We start from the raw sequence: 19,259 nt of genomic DNA on the forward strand, positions 1-19,259 counted from the left end.
GACTCCACTGGCTTCCCATCACACAGAGGATACAGTTCAAGTTCCTGGGTCTCACCTTCGAAGCCCTCCACGGTCTTGCTCTCCCCCCCTACCTCTGTGACCTCCTGTCCCCCTACCAACCTGCCTGCTCTCTCTGCTCAGTGGGCTCCGGCCTGCTTCATGTCCCCTGCCTTGCCTGCCCCACCATTGGTGTGCGAGCCTTCTGCCAATCTGCCCCCACTCTCTGGAACTCTATCCCGCAGTCCCTCCGCCTTGCCCCCTCCCTTGCCTCCTTCAAGACCCGTCTCAAGACCCTCCTCTTCGACCGTGCCTTTAGTCACCCTCCTACCCCTGCTCTCCACCCACCCCGATCCCCAGCTCAGGTCTGAAATGCTGATTGTCCAGCTCCTTGGTATGTCCTCCCTACGTCAAAGGCTCTATACAAATGTAATTTTGTTGTAGTTATAATAATTAATTTTTTTGTTATTTTATTTATTTTTATTATTGATTAACTGCAATACAAACTACACATTTTTGCCCACAAAACATAATGTCAATTCATTTTACAATATACTCTCTGAAGCACTTTGAGACATCTCAAAGACATGATAAAGTGCTATATCAAATGCAAGGATTATTATTTTAGAAACTAATAGCAACAGTACTCGATGCATTTTTTTTATGGCGGGGAAGAATAAAACCGATAAACATATGCAGTGAAAGGATATTGTATCTCAACCATAAACTCTTGACAGTTATGGAATTTCTGGCACTCATCCCGAATAGTAGTTCCAGTATGTGGACTCTGCTGGGAGGAGTGGACATTAACGATCCCACGATGACAAAGAGAAGGGAGTTTCTCCCTGTGTCCTGGCTAACAATCCCCCTGAATTTTCATTCGCTTCATGGTTGTTTATGGTGGGCATTGTCGGGCGGACCCACCCAGCGAGGACAGGAGAGAAAATAACATTAATAATGAGCGTAAATAAATAATAGTATAATAATAATAGTAGTAAATAATAATAAAGACTGCTTGGATAGAGCAATCAGTCACCTTGAGGATAAGGTGCTGGCAGCGGGTGTGGGGCGGGGCTGTGGGTGAGAGGGGGCGGGTCTGTGGGTGAGAGGGGGCGGGGCTGTGGGTGAGAGGGGCGGGGCTGTGGGTGCGGAGCTGTGGGTGAGAGGGGGCGGGGCTGTGGCTGTGAGGGGCGGGGCTGTGGCTGAGAGGGGGCGGGGCTGTGGCTGAGAGGGGCGGGGCTGTGGGTGAGAGGGGGCGGGGCTGTGGCTGAGAGGGGCCGGGCTGTGGGTGAGAGGGGGCGGGGCTGTGGGTCAGAGGGGGCGGGGCTGGCCGCCTGCCCGGGAGGGGGTGCCATGCGCATGCGCGGCGGCGCGCGGTCTTTGAGCGGCTGCTGACAGTGAGGCTGATGGCGGACACCGAGTCCCCGCCGCCCGCGGGGCAGCGGATCAGCCCCGCCAAGAACTTCTTCGCCGGAGGGTTCGGGGGAATGTGTCTGGTGCTGGCGGGGCACCCGCTCGACACTATTAAAGTAAGAGGAAGAGGTAACCCCGAACCCTGACCCCCCCCACCTCCCTGGGACACCCACACCCGTGACCTCTGACCCCCAAGCTCTCAGCCCCTCCCCCGGACACCAACACCCCTGACCTCTGACCCCCAAGCTCTCAGCGCCCCCCCCGGACACCAACACCCCTGACCTCTGACCCCCAAGCTCTCAGCCCCTCCCCCGGACACCAACACCCCTGACCTCTGACCCCAAGCTCTCAGGCCCCCCCCGGACACCAACACCCCTGACCTCTGACCCCCAAGCTCTCAGCCCCCGACACCAACACCCCTGACCTCTGACCCCCAAGCTCTCAGCCCCCCCCCCCCCCCCCCCCCCCCCCCGGACACCAACACCCCTGACCTCTGACCCCCAAGCTCTCAGCCCCCTCCGCCCCCCCCCCCCCCAAACTCCTGGGGTACAGACCAGCACTGTCCGCATGACGAGTCGCGCGCGATACTCGTCAGTAATTACTGCTGACGTGACAAAGCTGCCGTAAAAAAAAAAGTGTGATTCTTTCTTCACTTAACAGCAAGTTAGCGCGTCGGCCCCGGGAGGAGCTGCACGAGGGGCCGCAGGAAGAAGGATAGTTTTTACGTTAACCTGAATGGGTGGCAGTCGGCAGTCTTGAGATGCGTGGATATAAGTTGCTAGAGCCAGGTTGTGACACTGGGGCTCGGTAAGATAAGAGCGAGAACGCCAGGGAAACCGTACGTCTGTAGGTGCTTGATATGTTTGCGGAGCGTTCAACAAGGACGTCCCAAGGTGCTACGCGATCGGTGTTTCGGACTCGAGCCGGGGCTCGGGATTAGGGAGTGTGGGTGGGTGGGTGGGTGGGCGGTGGAGTGGGTGGGGGAAGGAGGGCGACAGAAGGCACGGTCGAAAAGGAGGGTCTTGTGATGGGCCTTGAAGAAGGCAAGGGACAAAGCGGAGGCACTGCGGGATGGAGTTCCAGAGGGTGGAGGCAGAGTGGCTGAAGGCCGACCCGCCAAGGCCGGGCAAGGCAGGGAACGGGAAGCAGACCGTGAAGCAGCGTGGGTTCTAAGATGCAGTGCTGTGGATTCAGGATACTTGGTCTTGCTATCACTTTCTTTATATGACTTCCCTTCTCCAGGTACGGTTACAGACTCAGCCAAAGTCACTGCCTGGCCAGTCACCAATGTTCAAGGGGACCTTTGACTGCTTCAGAAAGACGCTGGTTCAAGAGGTGGGGGCCGCGCATTGCATGTTAACAGCCCTTTTACTGTACTACGATTTTCTCCTCACACTCCTTTCCCAAAAATATTTTGATCTATTTTTTTCTTTGTACTCCAGATATGGTTTCACTGGTGTCAGACTCTCGAGTGCCTCATGCGAATGGTCATTCTTTATGTGTGAGGAGTGACTATGATGGGGGGACCGATTATGGTCAATGTGTATCCAGTGTCAGTGATCAGGCTTGGGATGCCTGACTGAGCATATTTGTAGTGCCTCAGCTGCTGCCTCGGCTGAGATAAGAAAATGCCCACACAGATGTGGAGCCCTGTAGCTTAGAGCAGTCAGCTCGCAGGCGAGAGGATCTGAGTTTGATACCGGGGCAGGGCAAAACCTTCTGCAAATTTCCTTGCTCCACACGCCTCTGTAGGAACCCGGTTGTTAGTCAAATGGCGGATTGCTTTGCCGGGTATAATAATCACTTAAAAAGAAAAGAAAATTGGTTGCTCACTCCACATCTATTTGTGGGACACTGCTGTGTGCAATTGCCTGCTGTATTTGCCTACAGTATAGTTACAATATGTTGCTGTAAATCTTGTAAATCCTGCTTTGAAACACCCTCCTGATGTGTAAGGCTGTTTATCATATGGAAAGATTATTAATAGTGATGAGGATCCCTTGGCTCTTACACAAGTAAAAGCTAAGTTGAAATAATTTTTTATATATAAAGCACAAATTTCTAAGCTGATCATCTGAACGTGGATAGAGAATTCCGTATCAACGATTGGCAACAACTCATGAGATACAACAAAGTTGATTGGTTTGTTCAAAACTATTTGGAGACAACATCAATCAACCTATCAGGAAGTCAGTGGGTATCTCACTTCATAGTCCAAAAGCAAATTAGCCAAGATTTTGCCTCCTTTTCTCTATTCAGAGATTGCTGCTGAAAGATGTGCTTGTGTGAATGCTGTGGGTGCCAAGCTCTCTGAGACGCTGCACTGCGTGGGGGGCACTATATAAGCGCATGTTGTTGTTGGATAAGAATGTGCCCCCTCATCCATCTCCCACATCGACATCTAATAATTTGATGATACTCACATGAATGAGAGCCTTTGACCAGTTCCTTCCCCATCAAAGGAATTAGTGATCTGCGCAGAGGAGATGTATGGGCAGAGTATAACAACAACAACTTGCATTTATATAGCGCCCTTCACGCGGAGTAGCGTCCTGGAGCGCTTGGGACGTATAGAAGCATATAGAAAAAAATTGTATCTTATTTGGATATCTGGTATAGACCAGTTTAATGCTAGCCCATCTCCCCCCACCGTTGCTCCTTTAAACGTGTGCGCGTTTGCGCAACTCTTGTTTGCAGCTATAAATTGTTGAAAGCAAACAAACTGGAATGTAAGTCAAAGGCTAAGTCTTGGATTGGAACAGTGTCATGTGCTTGATCTTTGGTTTTGCGGTGGTTTATTTAGGGTAAAATATCTGCTGAGAGCATTTGATACTGCACTATGTATTCCTGGCACACAATACCCTTAATCCTTATTACTTGCATCCCCTGGACCCCCACCTCCAGCTCAGGATCCCTGCCAACACTATGAAGCACTTTGAGATGTTCTCCCGATGTGAAACATGCTATGTAAAATTATGTTAAAGTCCTGTGAAAGGTGCTATGTAAAACTCTACCTTAAAGTCCTGTGAACTTGGTGAAGAGTCTGCCAAGTGCAGGATTTTCAGTGTCATGAGGGAGCACAGATTATGGAAAAAAAAACCTCCAGATACCCAGTACCATCTACCAACCACATTAAATTCTAATCATTTGATATAGTACAGTATCATACGGTTGAGACGGCTCTCAAAGCGTTTCGGAGGATGAGAAGATTGGGAAGAATGAGAAATCAGAGAGGGAAACAGTATGGTTGTGAAATGTAATAATAATACTTTAATTTGATATAGCGCCTCACATTGTTTAGACGTCTCATGGCGCTTCACAGAATATGCTGTGTAGTAGATTGACTGTATATTTTGTGGGCGAAACATGGCAGCTGATTGCGCACAGTATCCCATAAATAGTCGTGGATTGATTGACCAAATTATAATTTTTTGTGGAGGGATTATTACCCCTGGAAATCTATCCGCCAATCGATTAACAACTGGGTTCCTACTTACTACTGTACTAGGAGAGAAGAGGTGCGGGTGTGGAGTAAGGAAACTTGTCGAAGCATACAGATATTTTATTTCTTACTTCTGACACGCTGATTGGAGAATTTACTGCATGTAACATAGAATTTTTTTCCCATTAGGGCTTCCGAGGTCTATATAAGGGAATGGCTGCACCGATCATTGGAGTCACGCCAATGTTTGCTGTGTGCTTCTTTGGATTTGGCTTGGGGAAAAAACTGCAACAGAAGAGGCCTGATGAGGTCCTCACGTATGTACTGCCATTTGAAATTTTAAGTGTGCTTGTATCTTTTTCTCTGTTCTTTAGGCATCCGTTGCTATTCCAGACTAAGTGCCTGCCTGGGCTATCCTACTCCCAGTTAAGTGTCCTTGAGAGGTGTATGAGAGTGGATTTTAATGTTTTGCCCCTTTTTCTCCTTGGTGGGATGTTTACTTGGCTTTTGGTTTACTCGCCAACACTACTGAGACTCAAATTCCAGCAGGATTTTAGTGCGTGTGTTAGTTAGTGACCATTACGTGTTTAGTAATGTGTTCCTGTGTGTGAGCGTGAGTGCTAGTTTCTGTGTAACCATCGCCTGTATGTATAGAAGCTCAGTAGAATGGGTGCATACTTTGGGAATGACTGTGGGATTTTGCTCCCTGTTTTGCGGGTAGGTATCCACAGCTGTTTGCTGCAGGAATGCTCTCTGGAGTTTTCACGACAGTAATCATGGCTCCTGGCGAGCGGATCAAGTGCCTTCTGCAGGTAAGTAATAAACGTCTCTTTTGAGGGTACGTGGGCTGTATTCCAGAGCAAACTAGACGTGATTTATTGCTTAAATATACCACAAGGTAGCTGGACCCCAATCTGCATTGCTTTTCCAAAACTGAGCGCTTAAAGCATCTTCACTCAATCACAGCTCCAGGCAGGCAGCCTTCTCCTGGGTGAGACATTGTTTGATGAAGATAATAGGTTTGCAGAGCGAGTCTTAGAAACACATGAACAATATAATAATCCTTGCTGTTTGATATAGCATATCATTGATATTTTGTGGGTGAAATACAATACAACTGAAGCAAAATATGGTAGAGCCAGCCCACATTATGTATAACTAAGCTCACGGACCAGAAGATTATCTGCTCCATTACTAGTTCAGTTAATGGATCTCAATTGGCACAGTGAGAAACGCGGAAAGAGGAATTGTAGTTCAGTGAGGTAATGCGCACCAGGCTGGGTGAGAAGGAAACTCAAGGTGGATGCGCCCATGCGCGCTTGTGTGTAGGTCTGGGTAACACCAGGATCAGACTTGACTGACTTCTTCTGACGCTTGCTGTCTGGACCAGCTTGTGCAGATTGGCCACTGAGCGAAGAACCTGGAAGCCTGTTAGCGTCGTCCCCCTGCACCCACACACAGGTCAACACCACCAGGAGAGGAAATGAGGAGATTGACAAAAAACACAAAGAGGTGCCCAATGCACAGCCTCTCTGGTTTTCTTTTCTACTTTGGAAATGAAAACGCTCCCCGATTTTCTCCCCAATCCTGTCCTTCCACAACAACATAGTTCCAAAGGTGCTTGGAACCTAACACAGTGAGCCAACTGTTCACATTGAAGCCTTGACAAACGCTGCTAGATGCTAGCCCGCATGAAGAGCGCTGAATAAATGCGAGTTGTTCTAGTTAACAGACAGCCGTCCGATGTGAAAGGCGCTATAGAAATGCACGTTTTTTTTCCCTGACTTTTTTTTAACGCATAGTTTTACAACTTGTTTAAGATTCAGGCAACCTCTGGTGAGAAAAAGTATGCCGGTCCCATGGACTGTGTCAAGCAGATCTACAGAGAAACTGGCATTCGAGGCATTTACAAGGGCACTGTTCTTACCCTCATGAGAGGTACAGTAACCGAGTTTCAGTTCTTGGCATTTCCTGCCATTTTGGCGTTTCCTCTTGAGTTTATAGGTTTTCCGTCATTAATTTGAGCCTTTATCCACTTGGGACTGATTGAAGCCTCAATTGTGGCTGAGAATCAAAGTGTTTTCTACAATGAGACTGGGCTCTTATTCTCTCTCCAATGTGAAACATTGTAAAAGTATATAAATATCCTGGACTTCTGCTCCACTTCTTGCTAGGTTGAAAAGAGAAAATAATTTCTTGACTAGTAATGACTTTCCCTCTTCCCCCACCCCCTCCCGAAAAACATCTCTGATATCAATCTAGTTTACAAATATACTGACGCCTTTCCTCTCCTGAGGTACAATTCCATCGGTGTTGTAAGTTGTAAGATACCCAAGTGGGCATCATTCATGGGCAAGCCTTGACAGTGAATGTAAGATATTCAGCCAGGCAGAGGGGTGGGGGGTGGGTCATAACCACATTCACATATCCCATCCACATTCGTACATACCAGGAGGGATTTTTGGATAGTGAACCACAACAACATTACATTTAAATAGCACTTTTTACATCGGAAGGACATCCCAAGGCGCTGTGGGTTAATGTTAAAATAATGATTGTTAATAATCGTTTGATATAGACGTTGGAAGGACGTCTCAAAGCAGTTCACAGGATTTACTGTAAAGTGGAGTGACTGTATTTTGTAGGAGAATGCGGCAGCCAGTTTGCAAAGAGCAATGTCCCACAAACAGCCATGAAGTGAATGACTAGTTTTGTCTTGGCCAGGATACTGGGAGAAAGAGCCTTCACTATTTTTGAATAGTGCAATGGGATTTCTAACATCTATCTGAAGAGGAAGATGTGACCTCAATTTAATATCTCACCCGAAAGGCGGCATCTCCAACAACTGCATTGGAGTGTCAAGCCTGGACAATATAAGTTTAAAGTCCTGAAGTGGAGCTTGAACCCAAATCCTGCTGACCCAGAGGCAAGTGTACTTGTGACTGAGCCAGACTGATATCCTGTTATGGAATGCAAACGAATAATAATGTACATTATGAGCCGATTGCTGGTTAACATAGTTTGGGTCCTGGCCGCTCAGGGAATATCTAGTGCTACTTTACCTGTACTGTTGCACTTTCATGTTTTTTTTTGTTTCACTAGATGTCCCAGCGAGTGGGATGTACTTCATGTCGTACGAGTGGCTGAAAACTGTATTAACCCCTGAGGGAACGAGGTTAGTGAATCTATTGTAGTTTCGCTGCCCCACAGACACCGAGCTCCGGGGCCCTGATTACATGCTGGCCTCCACTGCCTTGGAGTCATCTGAACTCCTCCCACTCTGAGCTTCCTCCTGCAATGCCCTATCCTCGGTCACTGTCCTCCACAATTCCCTCTCAATGCCCTTGCTCCCCTCAGTTCCTGAACCGTCTCCTACTCATGGAAGTCATGCTGGTACACCAGCCACCTTCACTCCCTTAAGTCTCAGGTGCATGCCGCTGAACGCACCTGGCGCAAATCCAACTTACCAGTCAGATCTGGCTGGACCTCATCAAATCTTACCGCTCCGCCCTCGCCTCTGCTAGACAATCTTGGAAGCCAAGGGCAACCCCAGGCTCCTCTTCTCCATCACCAACTGGCTTCTCCACCCACCCTCTCATGCCTCACCAATCTTCTCCAACCCAACTGCGAGGTGATGCTGGACTTCCTCGAAACCAAAGTTGAGGGGATCCGTTCAGCTGCCTCTGCCCCTACCCCTTTCCTTACCTCCCAGCTCCACCTCCTTGCCCACTTACACACATACATCATAAAACTCTCCTTGTCCACTGGCAGCATTCCCACCCTTCTAAAAACGTCCGTCATCATCCTAATCTTAAAAAACCCTCCCTGGACTCATCCCTCCTCTCAAACTACCAACCCATCTTCAACCTCCCTTTACTTTCCAAGATCCTGGAACGAGTCATTGCTTCCCAGCTTCGCTCTTTCCTCTCCCGCCACCCCTTCACAAACCTCTCCAATCAGGTTTCGGTGCCGCCCACAGCACAGAAACAGCTTTGGTCACAGTGACAAATGACATTTTGTACATCTGCGACCAGGGCTTTCTCTGCCTCCTCGTCCTCCTTGACCTCTCTGCTGCCTTCGATACTGTTGACCTCCACCACCTCTCCTCTCACCTTCATGGTTCAGTTCTTGAATGGTTCAGATCCTACCTCTCACACTGTTTCCATTTCATCTCCACAAATGGTTTCTCCTCTAGCCCCCGCACTATCTTGTGCGGTGTTCCTCAAGGCTCTGTCCTTGGTCCCCTCCTCTTCAATATCTACTCTCCCTCTTGGTGACATCATCCGCAGACATGGGGTCAATTTCCACATGTTTGCGGATGACACCCAACTGTATCTCTGCTTCCACCCTTAACTCCAGAACCACTACTGTCTTGACAGAATGTCTGTCAGTCATGAAGTCCTGGATGGGAGCTAACTTTCTTCAGTTGAACGACAACAAGACTGAGGCCCTGATTGGCTCCCGTCAGCGCCTCCACACCTCAGGCACTAAACGCATCACCATTCTTAGTTGCAAACTCCACCTTACTAAGCTAGTCCAGAACCTTGCCATCTTTTTTGACTCTCAACTATCCTTTCTACCCCACAGCCGTGCTATGACCCGCTCTGCTGTTCCCCACCTCCACAACATCGCCTGGCTGCTCCAATGTCTCACACCCCAGGCTGCCAAAACCCTCATACACACATTCATTGCAGTGAAGTTCGACTACGCAAACTCCCGTCTTGTCGGCCTCCCCAAATCTTCCTTCCATAGGCTGCAGATCATCCAGAGCTCTGCAGCCCTTGTCCTCTCCTGCATCAGGCTCCGTGACCCTATCATCCCCATTCTCGCCCAACTCCACTGGCTTCCCATCACACAGACGATACAGTTCAAGATCCTGGTCTTTACCTTCAAAGACCTCAATGGTCTTGCTCCCCCCTACCTCTGCGACCGTCTAACCTGCCCGATCCCTCTGCTCAGCGGGCTCTGGCCTGCTTCATGTCCCCAGCCTTGCCCGCCCCACCATTGGTGGGCGGCCTTCTGCCACTCTGCTCCCAGCCTCTGGAACTCCATTCCACAGTCCCTCCGCCTCACCCCCTCCCTTGCCTTCTTCAAAACCCGTCTCAAGACCCTTCTCTTCGACCATGCCTTTGGTTATCCTCCTTCCCCTGCCCTCCACCCTCCCTGATCCCGACCCCCAGCTTGTGTCAGAAACATTGATTGTCCAGCGCTTTGGGACATCCTCCCAACGTGAAAGGCATTATACAAATGTCATTTTGTTGTTGTTGGTCCTCTGGGCAGGGAAACTCCATAAAGGAAAAGATGGAAGAATTTCACTGTTTCCCTCGCCGAGCCACGAAATCAACCGAACGAGATCATTCTTTAGGCTCATATCATAACTTAGACCCGATGTGCACAATAATGTGCTATAGAGGTGCCCAGGACAGGGGCTGTCTTGCTTTGGTCAGTCTTACATGACACATTTTCTCTATCTGCTGCAGTGTGAATGATCTCAGTGTACCCAGTATCCTCTTTGCTGGTGGCGTAGCTGGAATCCTTAACTGGACAGTTGCGATTCCACCGGACGTACTGAAGTCCAGATTCCAGACAGGTTGGTCTTGTTTGGTTCGGCAGCATTTTCTTTTGGCAATACTGAGATTCCTCCTAAACTCCCCACCACCTCAACGTGTTAATAACAACAACTTACATTTATATAGAACCCTCCACTATCCAGGATTATTAATCATTATTATTGAGAATTGTAGAACGTTTAGAGCACAGAAAAAGACTGTTGGGCTGGTTCAAGCACCCATCACCAGAGCTATCTGAGAAAGAAAGCACCTTAATCACATCCAAAAATCTCCAAGGAGCTTCGCATGCAGTTACTGTCAAGTGGGGTGGGGTTTATTTTTGCAGTCAAACCCAGTCGTATTTGTGTCAGCAAAGCCTGACAAACAGCCATGAAGTGAACAACCACATTTTATATGTGGAAATTGTTGGCTGGGACATCAGGATAAATGCCCTTTGCTTTTTGAATAGCTCTGAGAAGCTACCCCACGTGAAGGGTGCTACGTAAACGCATGCGGTTGTTTTGAATTGTGCTGCGAGGTCTTTATCGTCAGATAAAGAAGAACAAACCAAGATGGGTTTAATATTTCACCTTCGACATTCAGCACTGCGCTGGAGTTTTAGTCTAGACTGTGAGCTCAAATCCCAATGTGGGTCTTGAACCACAGTCTTCTGATCCAGAAGTGAAAATGCTACCCAGTGAGACAAACTCATCCTCCAATCCCATTCACCTGCTCTACCCCACATCTTTTAATATTAATTTTCCTCAAATTCATCAAATTCATTTGAATTGCTGCGAATGGATTCCGGCTCAGCAGATTTGTAAATGAAAGGGTGATGTTGCTGCTAACTTCTTGGTTTCTCTGTTTTCCCGCAGCTCCTGAAGGGATGTATCCCAATGGATTCCGTGACGTACTGCGAGAGCTGGTCAGAGAGGAAGGCATCGTTTCACTCTACAAAGGCTTCACCCCGGTGATGCTCCGAGCCTTCCCAGCCAACGCGGTGAGGACGCAAACCACTTCCTGGGTTTCACTGCACTGAATAATAATAATAATAATCCTTGCATTTGATACAGCGCCTTATCATGTTATTGACACCCCCTAAAGCGCTTCACAGAATATATTGTAAAGTGGATTGACTGTATATTTTGTGGACGAAACACACGGCAGCCAATTGTGCACAGCAGTGCCCCACAAGTAGTCATGGATTGAGTGACCAAATTATTATTATTTTTTAATTTTGAGGGATTATTACCCCTGGAAAAACGATCCGCCAATTGACTAACAACCGGGTTCCTACTTACTGCCACATAAACACAGGTGTGCGGAATAAGGAACCGTGCCAAAGGTTTTGCCCTGAGAATTGACCCCAGGTCCACTATGCTATAGGAATAACTTCTCCAGAGCAGGCCCTACTGCTCACAAACCAGAGAATCGATGCAGCTCACAAATGTATTGTGGTTGACGAGATAGAAACATGCAGAGGCAAGCCCCGATACGCTAGGTTTCGTTTGCCTCAGTTAGTACCATTTTCGTTTGTGAGTCATACAATTGTGAGATCAATCCTCATGTCAGGACTTTGTACTCTCAGTCTATGCTGATCCCCCCCAGTACAATGAAATGTGTGTATTGTTGGAGGTGCCGTCCTTCGGCAGAGATAGAAATAGGTTCCCGTCTGCCTGTTCAGGTGGACTTTAAAGGCTTGCAATGAAGTGATGACTTGTGAAGTGACTGACGTGAGGATTACATGCGAGTAGGTTCATCTAAGTAAGTTGGATTTGAGTTATCCTGAGATACTGATTTTCTTCTCCTGATGCCTTAACATTCGATTAACAATTAATTAACATCGGAGGTCGGGCCTTCAACCTCTATACTCTCACCATTGAATACGCCATTCCACCGTCCTTTCGCTTCATGCTTTTTCTTGCCTCCTTCAAGGCCGCGTCTCAAGACCTCCTTTCAGTCACCCTCATACCCCAACCCTCCTTGCCCTCCTCACCTCCTGATCCCAACCCCAGCTTGGGTGCAAATCCTTGAATGTCCAGCACCTTGGCACATCCTCCCAATGAATAAGGCACTATACAAATGTAATTTGTTGTTGATAGGCTGCCTCAAAATATACTGCTCTTGGGAGGTCTGTTGAGATGTGGTGGTATGTGATTATATGAACACATCGGATTTTCGGGTAAAGCAAGTTCCTTATTGTACCTGTCTGATTGGACGGAGGGCAGTGAGGGCGATCTCATGGCCCTACACTTCCAGAACTTACAGCGAGCTATTTCTGAGTCTGCTTTATCTCGATGTTAACTTCTGCGAACTTTAGTCCACTTGGACTTGAGAGGAAACCAGAGCAGCTAAAGCGAGGCTGTAAATGCTTTTTCCATCTTTGTTTTCCAGTCCTGCTTCCTTGGCTTTGAGGTCGCCATGAAGTTCCTGAACTGGTTGGCGCCTGATCTCTGAGTGTGGAACGTTGAGGATTGAGATACTACCTGCCTTTCAATTGTGAAATTAATGATTCTGAAGAAAAATTGCACTTGCCTTAACTTCTATCGTGGACGACTGTGGCTTCCGTAAAACTAATGTTTAATTAGCCATATTTTAGCAGTAATATATTACGTGGAGCAGGAATTAATGGATTTTAAAATCAGCGAAGGTTACAGACATGCTTGAGAGGTACAGGGGCTTGTCTCGTGTTAATTGTTTCCATTGCTGCACAATCATTTTCGGAGGAAATCAAACGATTTAGATCTAGGTTTCTGCTTGTTCTGATTAGCAGTGTGTTTTTTTTTGAGTATGTGTGTCACTGTCTAGCAGGGAATGGGAGAGAGAGAAAGCAAACCATATAATGGTGAGGTGTACTATGAATATACCGGGAAAATGTATAACCCACAGATAACTCGCGGGAAAGAAATTTCATTGTATACTAATGGTCTAAACTTGAATTATGGGGATTGTATAAAATGGGAGCTTAATGTGGATGTCCTACAAATCTCAATTAGTAAGGGCTCAAGATTGATTATAATCCTTGTATTTGCTATATGTAGTGCCTTATCCTGTTGAAACATCCTGAAGCACTTTACAGTTAAACATGGGCAGGAGCTTTGCAGACAATAAGGTCCCAGAAACAGCCATGAAGTCAATGACTGAATGAACATGGTCCATTTACTGCCTAAGCCTCCACCCTGCCCCATGCGTTGAGTGGGTGGTGTATGGGAGACAAGATATTGCCAGTTGGTATTGAGCCTGGGTGGACCATGTGTGAAAAGGTTCTCTTCGTCTGATCTTGTGTTTAGCAAAGTGGTGCTTTTCCAGCTTCAGTAACATATTGCTCTGGTGAAGGGGTAACTTTCAGTGAAAACATGACAAACCTGAATATTATAAAACCGCCACTGCCCATGAGCTAGACTTGGGAACACCTCAGTGTATGCAAATGCCTCTAGAATTGTAATAGCAGCACTGCAATCCACCTGGAGGAGCATGTAGGTTGAAAAGATCTGCTTTAATGATGTGTATTAATTTTTTTTAAATCCGAAAAACTATCAAGCACTATTGAGGCATAAACATTCGTGTATTTTAATGCCAGTAATGTGCCTTCCATTTTATAAACACTGCTCCCAATTTGAGCCACGTGCTGGCAATACTGAACTGGATCTGTGGGGAGTGGGATGGGGTGGGGGGGCAGAAACTGCGAGAATTTCCAGGACACTAGAAAAAGCACAAAAACTAATGGCACTTACAGCTGGGCGTTGACCAGCCCCCAGCACTAGCTTTACATCGTTGATGAGGTCATGATGTGGAGGTGAATTTGAATGAAGGTAGAGATAGTCCATGGACCGAAAGCCTTGAGGAGCAAGACGTAGAGGCTGACTGCTGTGAGATCCAGAGTTGCTCCTGATCCTCAGTGTTATATTGAGCCCAGGAGTACTACTTGACTCAATGGGACACTGTTATTGGTTGACAGGTGTTTGCCACCTGGTCACAGTCCATTGGTACCCCTCTTTTCTCCCCTTCCCTCACCCCCACTCCGGCCACCAGTTCTAGCCATCAGGCAGCCCTAGTCTGTGCTCACTGGCTACCCAATGTACCATGCTCTCCAATGAACATTGTCTTGTGTGCAGGTGTGAGCAACTATCAATGCAGTTAATCAAACTATATTAGTCAGCCACGCAGACTGCAATTCTTGTGCTTTGGTTTTGAAGATAGAGTCCGACCCTGTTGTAAAGCTTCAGATGGAGCACAGTAACACAGCGAGTGAGCAGTGTACAGGTCTACTTTCTAAACATGTCTTCAGACGTCAACAGTAGAAAATCAAGATTGGTTGCTGCTGACTGGAAGCTTTCTGTTTAGGCAACAACAAGTTGCATTTATAATGCGCCCTTCAGGTGGGGCGTCCCGGAGCACTTAAGACATAGCATGGCTCAGTGACTTCACCAGCCCAGCACCATGTGTTAACAGGTTGGATTGTACAGATGTCTGAATTTGTGGAATTTCTTAACCAGTTTCTTTACTAAGGAATCCAAGCTGCTTGAGTGAGGATTTCCTCCCAAGAATCCAAAGTACATTACTCCAACCTGCAACAACTCCTCTACTTCCCAAACGGAGATCTTCCATGGGTTTTCTTGGAGGATACCTCAACTCGGGAACTCTGAAAAGACCTTCCGTACATCAGACCTCAAGCTGGTGATTTTGGATCTATGTTAAATAAATACTGCTTGAACATTACATTACAGGTCACTTCTTGATTTTCAGCAGGAAAAATATTGCCTTATTATCTACCTGATCGACATTTCTTCCCGGTCCTGTCCCCCACTGTCCCGTCCACATTGACCAAAGGTGCATGTGTCTGCCAAGGTTGTTCTTATTAAAAAAAAGGTGGAATTTCTCTTCCCCACCCTCAACCCCCTGATCTTTGTTTTAACAGCTTAAACTTCCTTCAGTGATCCTAGTACTGTACTACACTACTATTGAGAGTGTTGGGAATGGCAGGTGCAACACTATGCATTACCACGAAGTGGCAGTATGTATGTACTTGGGCTAGTGTATGTAGATTGATTCTGCCTCAGTGCTAACTCAGTGTTAACCTCATTTGTGATCAAATGGCTTCATCTACATTGTTGGATGTTCTCTTGAGGGCGAGGAGGGCAGATGTTTTGGACGGAATGTGACGCATTAGTTTAATAATGCAGCACAATTTCACGATTCAGTGCATTTCTGCATATAACAGTTGGCTAAACAGCTGCTAATGTGATGTTAACTTGGTGATTTTTTTTGGGTGAGGGCAAAGACCTTTAAAAGCCTTTTCGTACCAAAAGCAGTCTTTGCCTCATCTAATCCCACTAAAAGTCAACATCAATATTCCTTAATATAAGGAAATAATATTGCACTGAAAAAAAATCTGGTTTGAATATATTCTTGTCCTATTCGCAGAGTAGAGAATGAGAAAAGTCAGGTCTGAGAAATATAATACAGATTTGCTTTTATATCGCACCTTTCGTACAGGGAGGATGTCCCAAAGTTCTTAACAGCCGAGCTGGGAGGGAGGGGTGTGGGGAATGAGCGAAATCAATGTCAAAGAGGCAGGATCGTGAGACGGATCTTGAATGAGGTGAGAGAGAGCCCGAGTTTAAGGGACTCTGAGATAGAGTTCCAAAGAGTGGGGGCAGATAGGCTGAAAGCTCGACCTCCAATGATGGCGCGGGTAGGACAGGAGACAGGAGATAGATTCGCGGAGCCAGGTATGGGAGAGAATATGGGCTGCGGAGTTCTGCAAGATATCACAGACTGTCCTCTGGGTGCAGACAGATTCTTGTACTCGACCAACTCGCACATCTCTTCCAGTAGTTTTCCAGTCTAGCAGCCAGACTCTCATGTCCTCCGGCACATTCCCCAAGAACTACTCTTGTAGCATCGACTGCCACAACCTCAAAATCCTTTCCCCCTGATCCTTTTACAGTATATTCTGTGAAGCGCTTTGAGATGTCTCTTAACATGTTAAGGTGCTATGTCAAATCCAAGGACTATTATTGAGATCTCGGTTCTGATACCTCGGCACCTTATTACAGCGATATACAAGCTCACCTCCAGCCCCCTGGTCGAACCTATCCCTGCACCCTCTACTCTGGACGGTTGATTATTGGTTCTGCCAACGGCAACTCGTGTCCTCACTGCCTCTACCTCTATCCTTTGCTTAGTCAGCTTGACCTCTCAATCTTTCTTATTTTGTATCCAACAATTACAAGATCCCACCACTGACACCAAATATAGTATGTCACCAACTCAGTCCCCTGATTGTGGACGAGTTCTAATTGCCTCTTACTCAGTTCGGAGACCTGCGCAGATGATATTAGCGCCACAGAAAACCCACAGAGACGGCACAATTCCGGTCTAATTCTAAGGCTGATGTAATTATGAAGACTGAATCAGATGGTGATTTTTCACTGGATTTTAATTAACAAGTCGACAGATACAGAGATGGTAGAACATATAACGCGTCTTCGATACAAGAGCTTCAACGAAAAAGAATCAGCGTTACAGGTAGAGGTGTTGTTACTCTTTCTGACTCTTCGTTCACTGCGACACTTTGAAAGGCCTTGAGTCCTGCTTGTCCCTCGTAGCCTCCGTCCCACCTCGGTGACTGTGCTTTCAGCCACTATGCCTCGAAACTCTAGAACACTCTTCCTCTATCCCTCCAACTTGCCCCCTCCTTCCCCATCGTCAGGTCGCGCCAGAAGACCTTCCTCTTTCACCATGGTCACCTCCCCCCTCTCCCAGCTCGGCATCGTGCTCCACTACTGTCAAGCGCTCTGAGATGCTACGCTGCGTGAGGGGCGCTATATAAATCCAAATTGTTGTTGAGTCCTTCCTGGCTCCCAAAGCGGTCCTCCCCTCCAGGTTGCTGACGTCCTTGTTTTGAAAACTCACCTCTCGAGGATGGAGCCCATTCACCAGGAACCAGGCGTTTGTTCGTTCATTCATTCCGTCTCTTCAGTAGCAGCTCAACGTTGCCACCAGGTGTCGGTAAAGATCTGCACAAAAACACAAGTCAAGGGAACTTTTGTCAAATGAACTTAAACTGAAACCAATCTTGTTTGCCTGACTCCGCGCGGAGTTGACAAACTGTGAGGAACTCCTAACTTCTGCCTTTGCTAAATATGTCTGTGTGACAGCTTAAACAAAAGGGCTCACGAGTGGTGGTAGAGTCCCGTAGCTCATGTTAGATGCGAGAGTCTTTTGTTCTAATGTTTCTAGATATTTGTGTGAACGCAGCCCATTGTGACTTTTTATTCCTCTTTCAAGCGGTAGGGATGTCCTCCAGACGTGAAAGGAGCTATATAAATGCAATTTGTTGTTGTAGAGATGAGATCGTTGTGAGTTATCCTCGAGTGAAATTGTCTTGCATTTTGTTCTGCTTAAACATTAACTCGTACGGACCCAAGAAGTTAATGAATGAACAAGTCGTGTTGAACTTCCTTAAAGTTAAATTTTTTAATTGTGTTGGCATTCCCAAGGCTTCCCTCCACAAGCTGCAGATTATTCAGACTCTGCAGCTCGTGTCCTCTCACCTGTAGCAAACCTATCACCCCCACCCTCGCCCGGTTCCACTGTCTCTCCATCCCTCAGAGGATAGAGTTTAAAATCCGCATCCTCACTTTTAAAGTCCTCCATGGCTTTGCCGCTTCATACCTCTTTTCTGCCCCCACCTTTTGAAACTCCATCCCGGAATCCCACTGTCTGGTGCCATTTCTTGCCTCCTTCAAGGCCCGTCTCAAGACTTTGCTCTTTGATGATGCTTTGGGCTACCCTCCCAACCCCACCTCCCTACCCTCCACCCCTCTTGATTCCAACACCCAGATAGCGTACAAACCCTTAACTGTACAGAGATAATACCTTTCCGATTCGAAAGGCACTATGTATATATATATATATGTAACTGTGTTTTGTTTATAATTAACTGTAGTTAGTTTGAGGAATGACCTGGCCTTAGTTTTCCTTCACGCTCTCTTAACTTACACGAAGGATAGTTTATACAACGCTAGTGTCAGTCTGCAGAACTTGTAATTGACTCCCACCAGCATCCGACTTTTACATTGCTGACAGCCAGAAGGTGAAGCTGAGTACCTTTGTTTCATGTGTTGCGTTGCCCAATCTTTAAATCACTTTGTTTCAAGAGTCTGAACAAGGAACAAGTCTTAAGGCTTCTGAGCTCCAATCCGCAACTGATAATATTAATAATCCTTAGATTTGATATAACACCTTCTCGCATCTTCGAGACGTCTCAAAGCGCTTCACCGAATATACTGTAAAGTGAATTGACTGTATATTTTCTGGGCGAAACACGGCAGCCAATTGCGCACAATAGTGTCCCACAAACAGTCGTGGATTGAGTAATCAATTTTTTTTAGGGGATTAAAATCCAGAAAACGATCTACCAATCGACTAACGGGTTCCTACTTACTGCTAGGTAAGGAGAGGCGCGTGGAGTAGGGAAAGTTACCTAGGGTTTCGCCCCGCCCGGAAATCGAAGCCATGTCCTTTCGCTTGCAAGGCAAGTGCTCTAACAGGACTCCACATATAGAGGAAAGAGGTTTGACACTGACTTCAATGTGACACTGACCTACTTTATGGTCAGTATTCCCCCACCTTCCTCCATGACAGTTCATCTCCTTCATCCCAAACAGTTTAACTGAGACTAAGTGTTCGCAGCGTGAGATTACATCCCAACACTGAAACACCCACTTTTCCCCCATTTTACCACCTTATTTTTATCATTTTCAGTTTACTCTCATGTTCTCACTGCACCACTCATGCTTTTGGTTACTCAGTAATAATCAAACTGCTACCATTTCAAAATACCTGTTTTA

At 46.9% G+C, this 19,259-nt stretch overlaps 1 protein-coding gene across 2 annotated transcripts in view; it reads left to right on the top strand.

Annotated features, from left to right (window-relative positions):
- Positions 1 to 1,339: 1,339 nt before the first annotated feature.
- Positions 1,340 to 19,259, top strand: part of prkar2aa (protein kinase, cAMP-dependent, regulatory, type II, alpha A) — a 115,250-nt gene continuing 97,330 nt past the window's right edge. Inside the window, exons 1-9 of one of the 2 annotated variants that reach the window (XM_007890323.2) lie at positions 1,340 to 1,526; positions 2,653 to 2,745; positions 5,042 to 5,169; positions 5,574 to 5,664; positions 6,673 to 6,790; positions 7,955 to 8,027; positions 10,333 to 10,442; positions 11,277 to 11,401; positions 12,796 to 15,120. In XM_007890323.2, the coding sequence (XP_007888514.1) occupies positions 1,404 to 1,526; positions 2,653 to 2,745; positions 5,042 to 5,169; positions 5,574 to 5,664; positions 6,673 to 6,790; positions 7,955 to 8,027; positions 10,333 to 10,442; positions 11,277 to 11,401; positions 12,796 to 12,858 (924 nt within the window). In that variant the 5' untranslated portion in view covers positions 1,340 to 1,403 and the 3' untranslated portion in view covers positions 12,859 to 15,120. Of the gene's footprint in view, positions 1,527 to 2,652; positions 2,746 to 5,041; positions 5,170 to 5,573; positions 5,665 to 6,672; positions 6,791 to 7,954; positions 8,028 to 10,332; positions 10,443 to 11,276; positions 11,402 to 12,795; positions 15,121 to 19,259 lie in introns of those variants that run through there. The other variant, XM_042339775.1, reaches the window with a different exon arrangement.

This window comes from Callorhinchus milii, unplaced genomic scaffold (genome assembly GCF_018977255.1).
Source record: "Callorhinchus milii isolate IMCB2004 unplaced genomic scaffold, IMCB_Cmil_1.0 Scaffold12, whole genome shotgun sequence".
Taxonomy (NCBI): Eukaryota; Metazoa; Chordata; class Chondrichthyes; order Chimaeriformes; family Callorhinchidae; genus Callorhinchus; species Callorhinchus milii.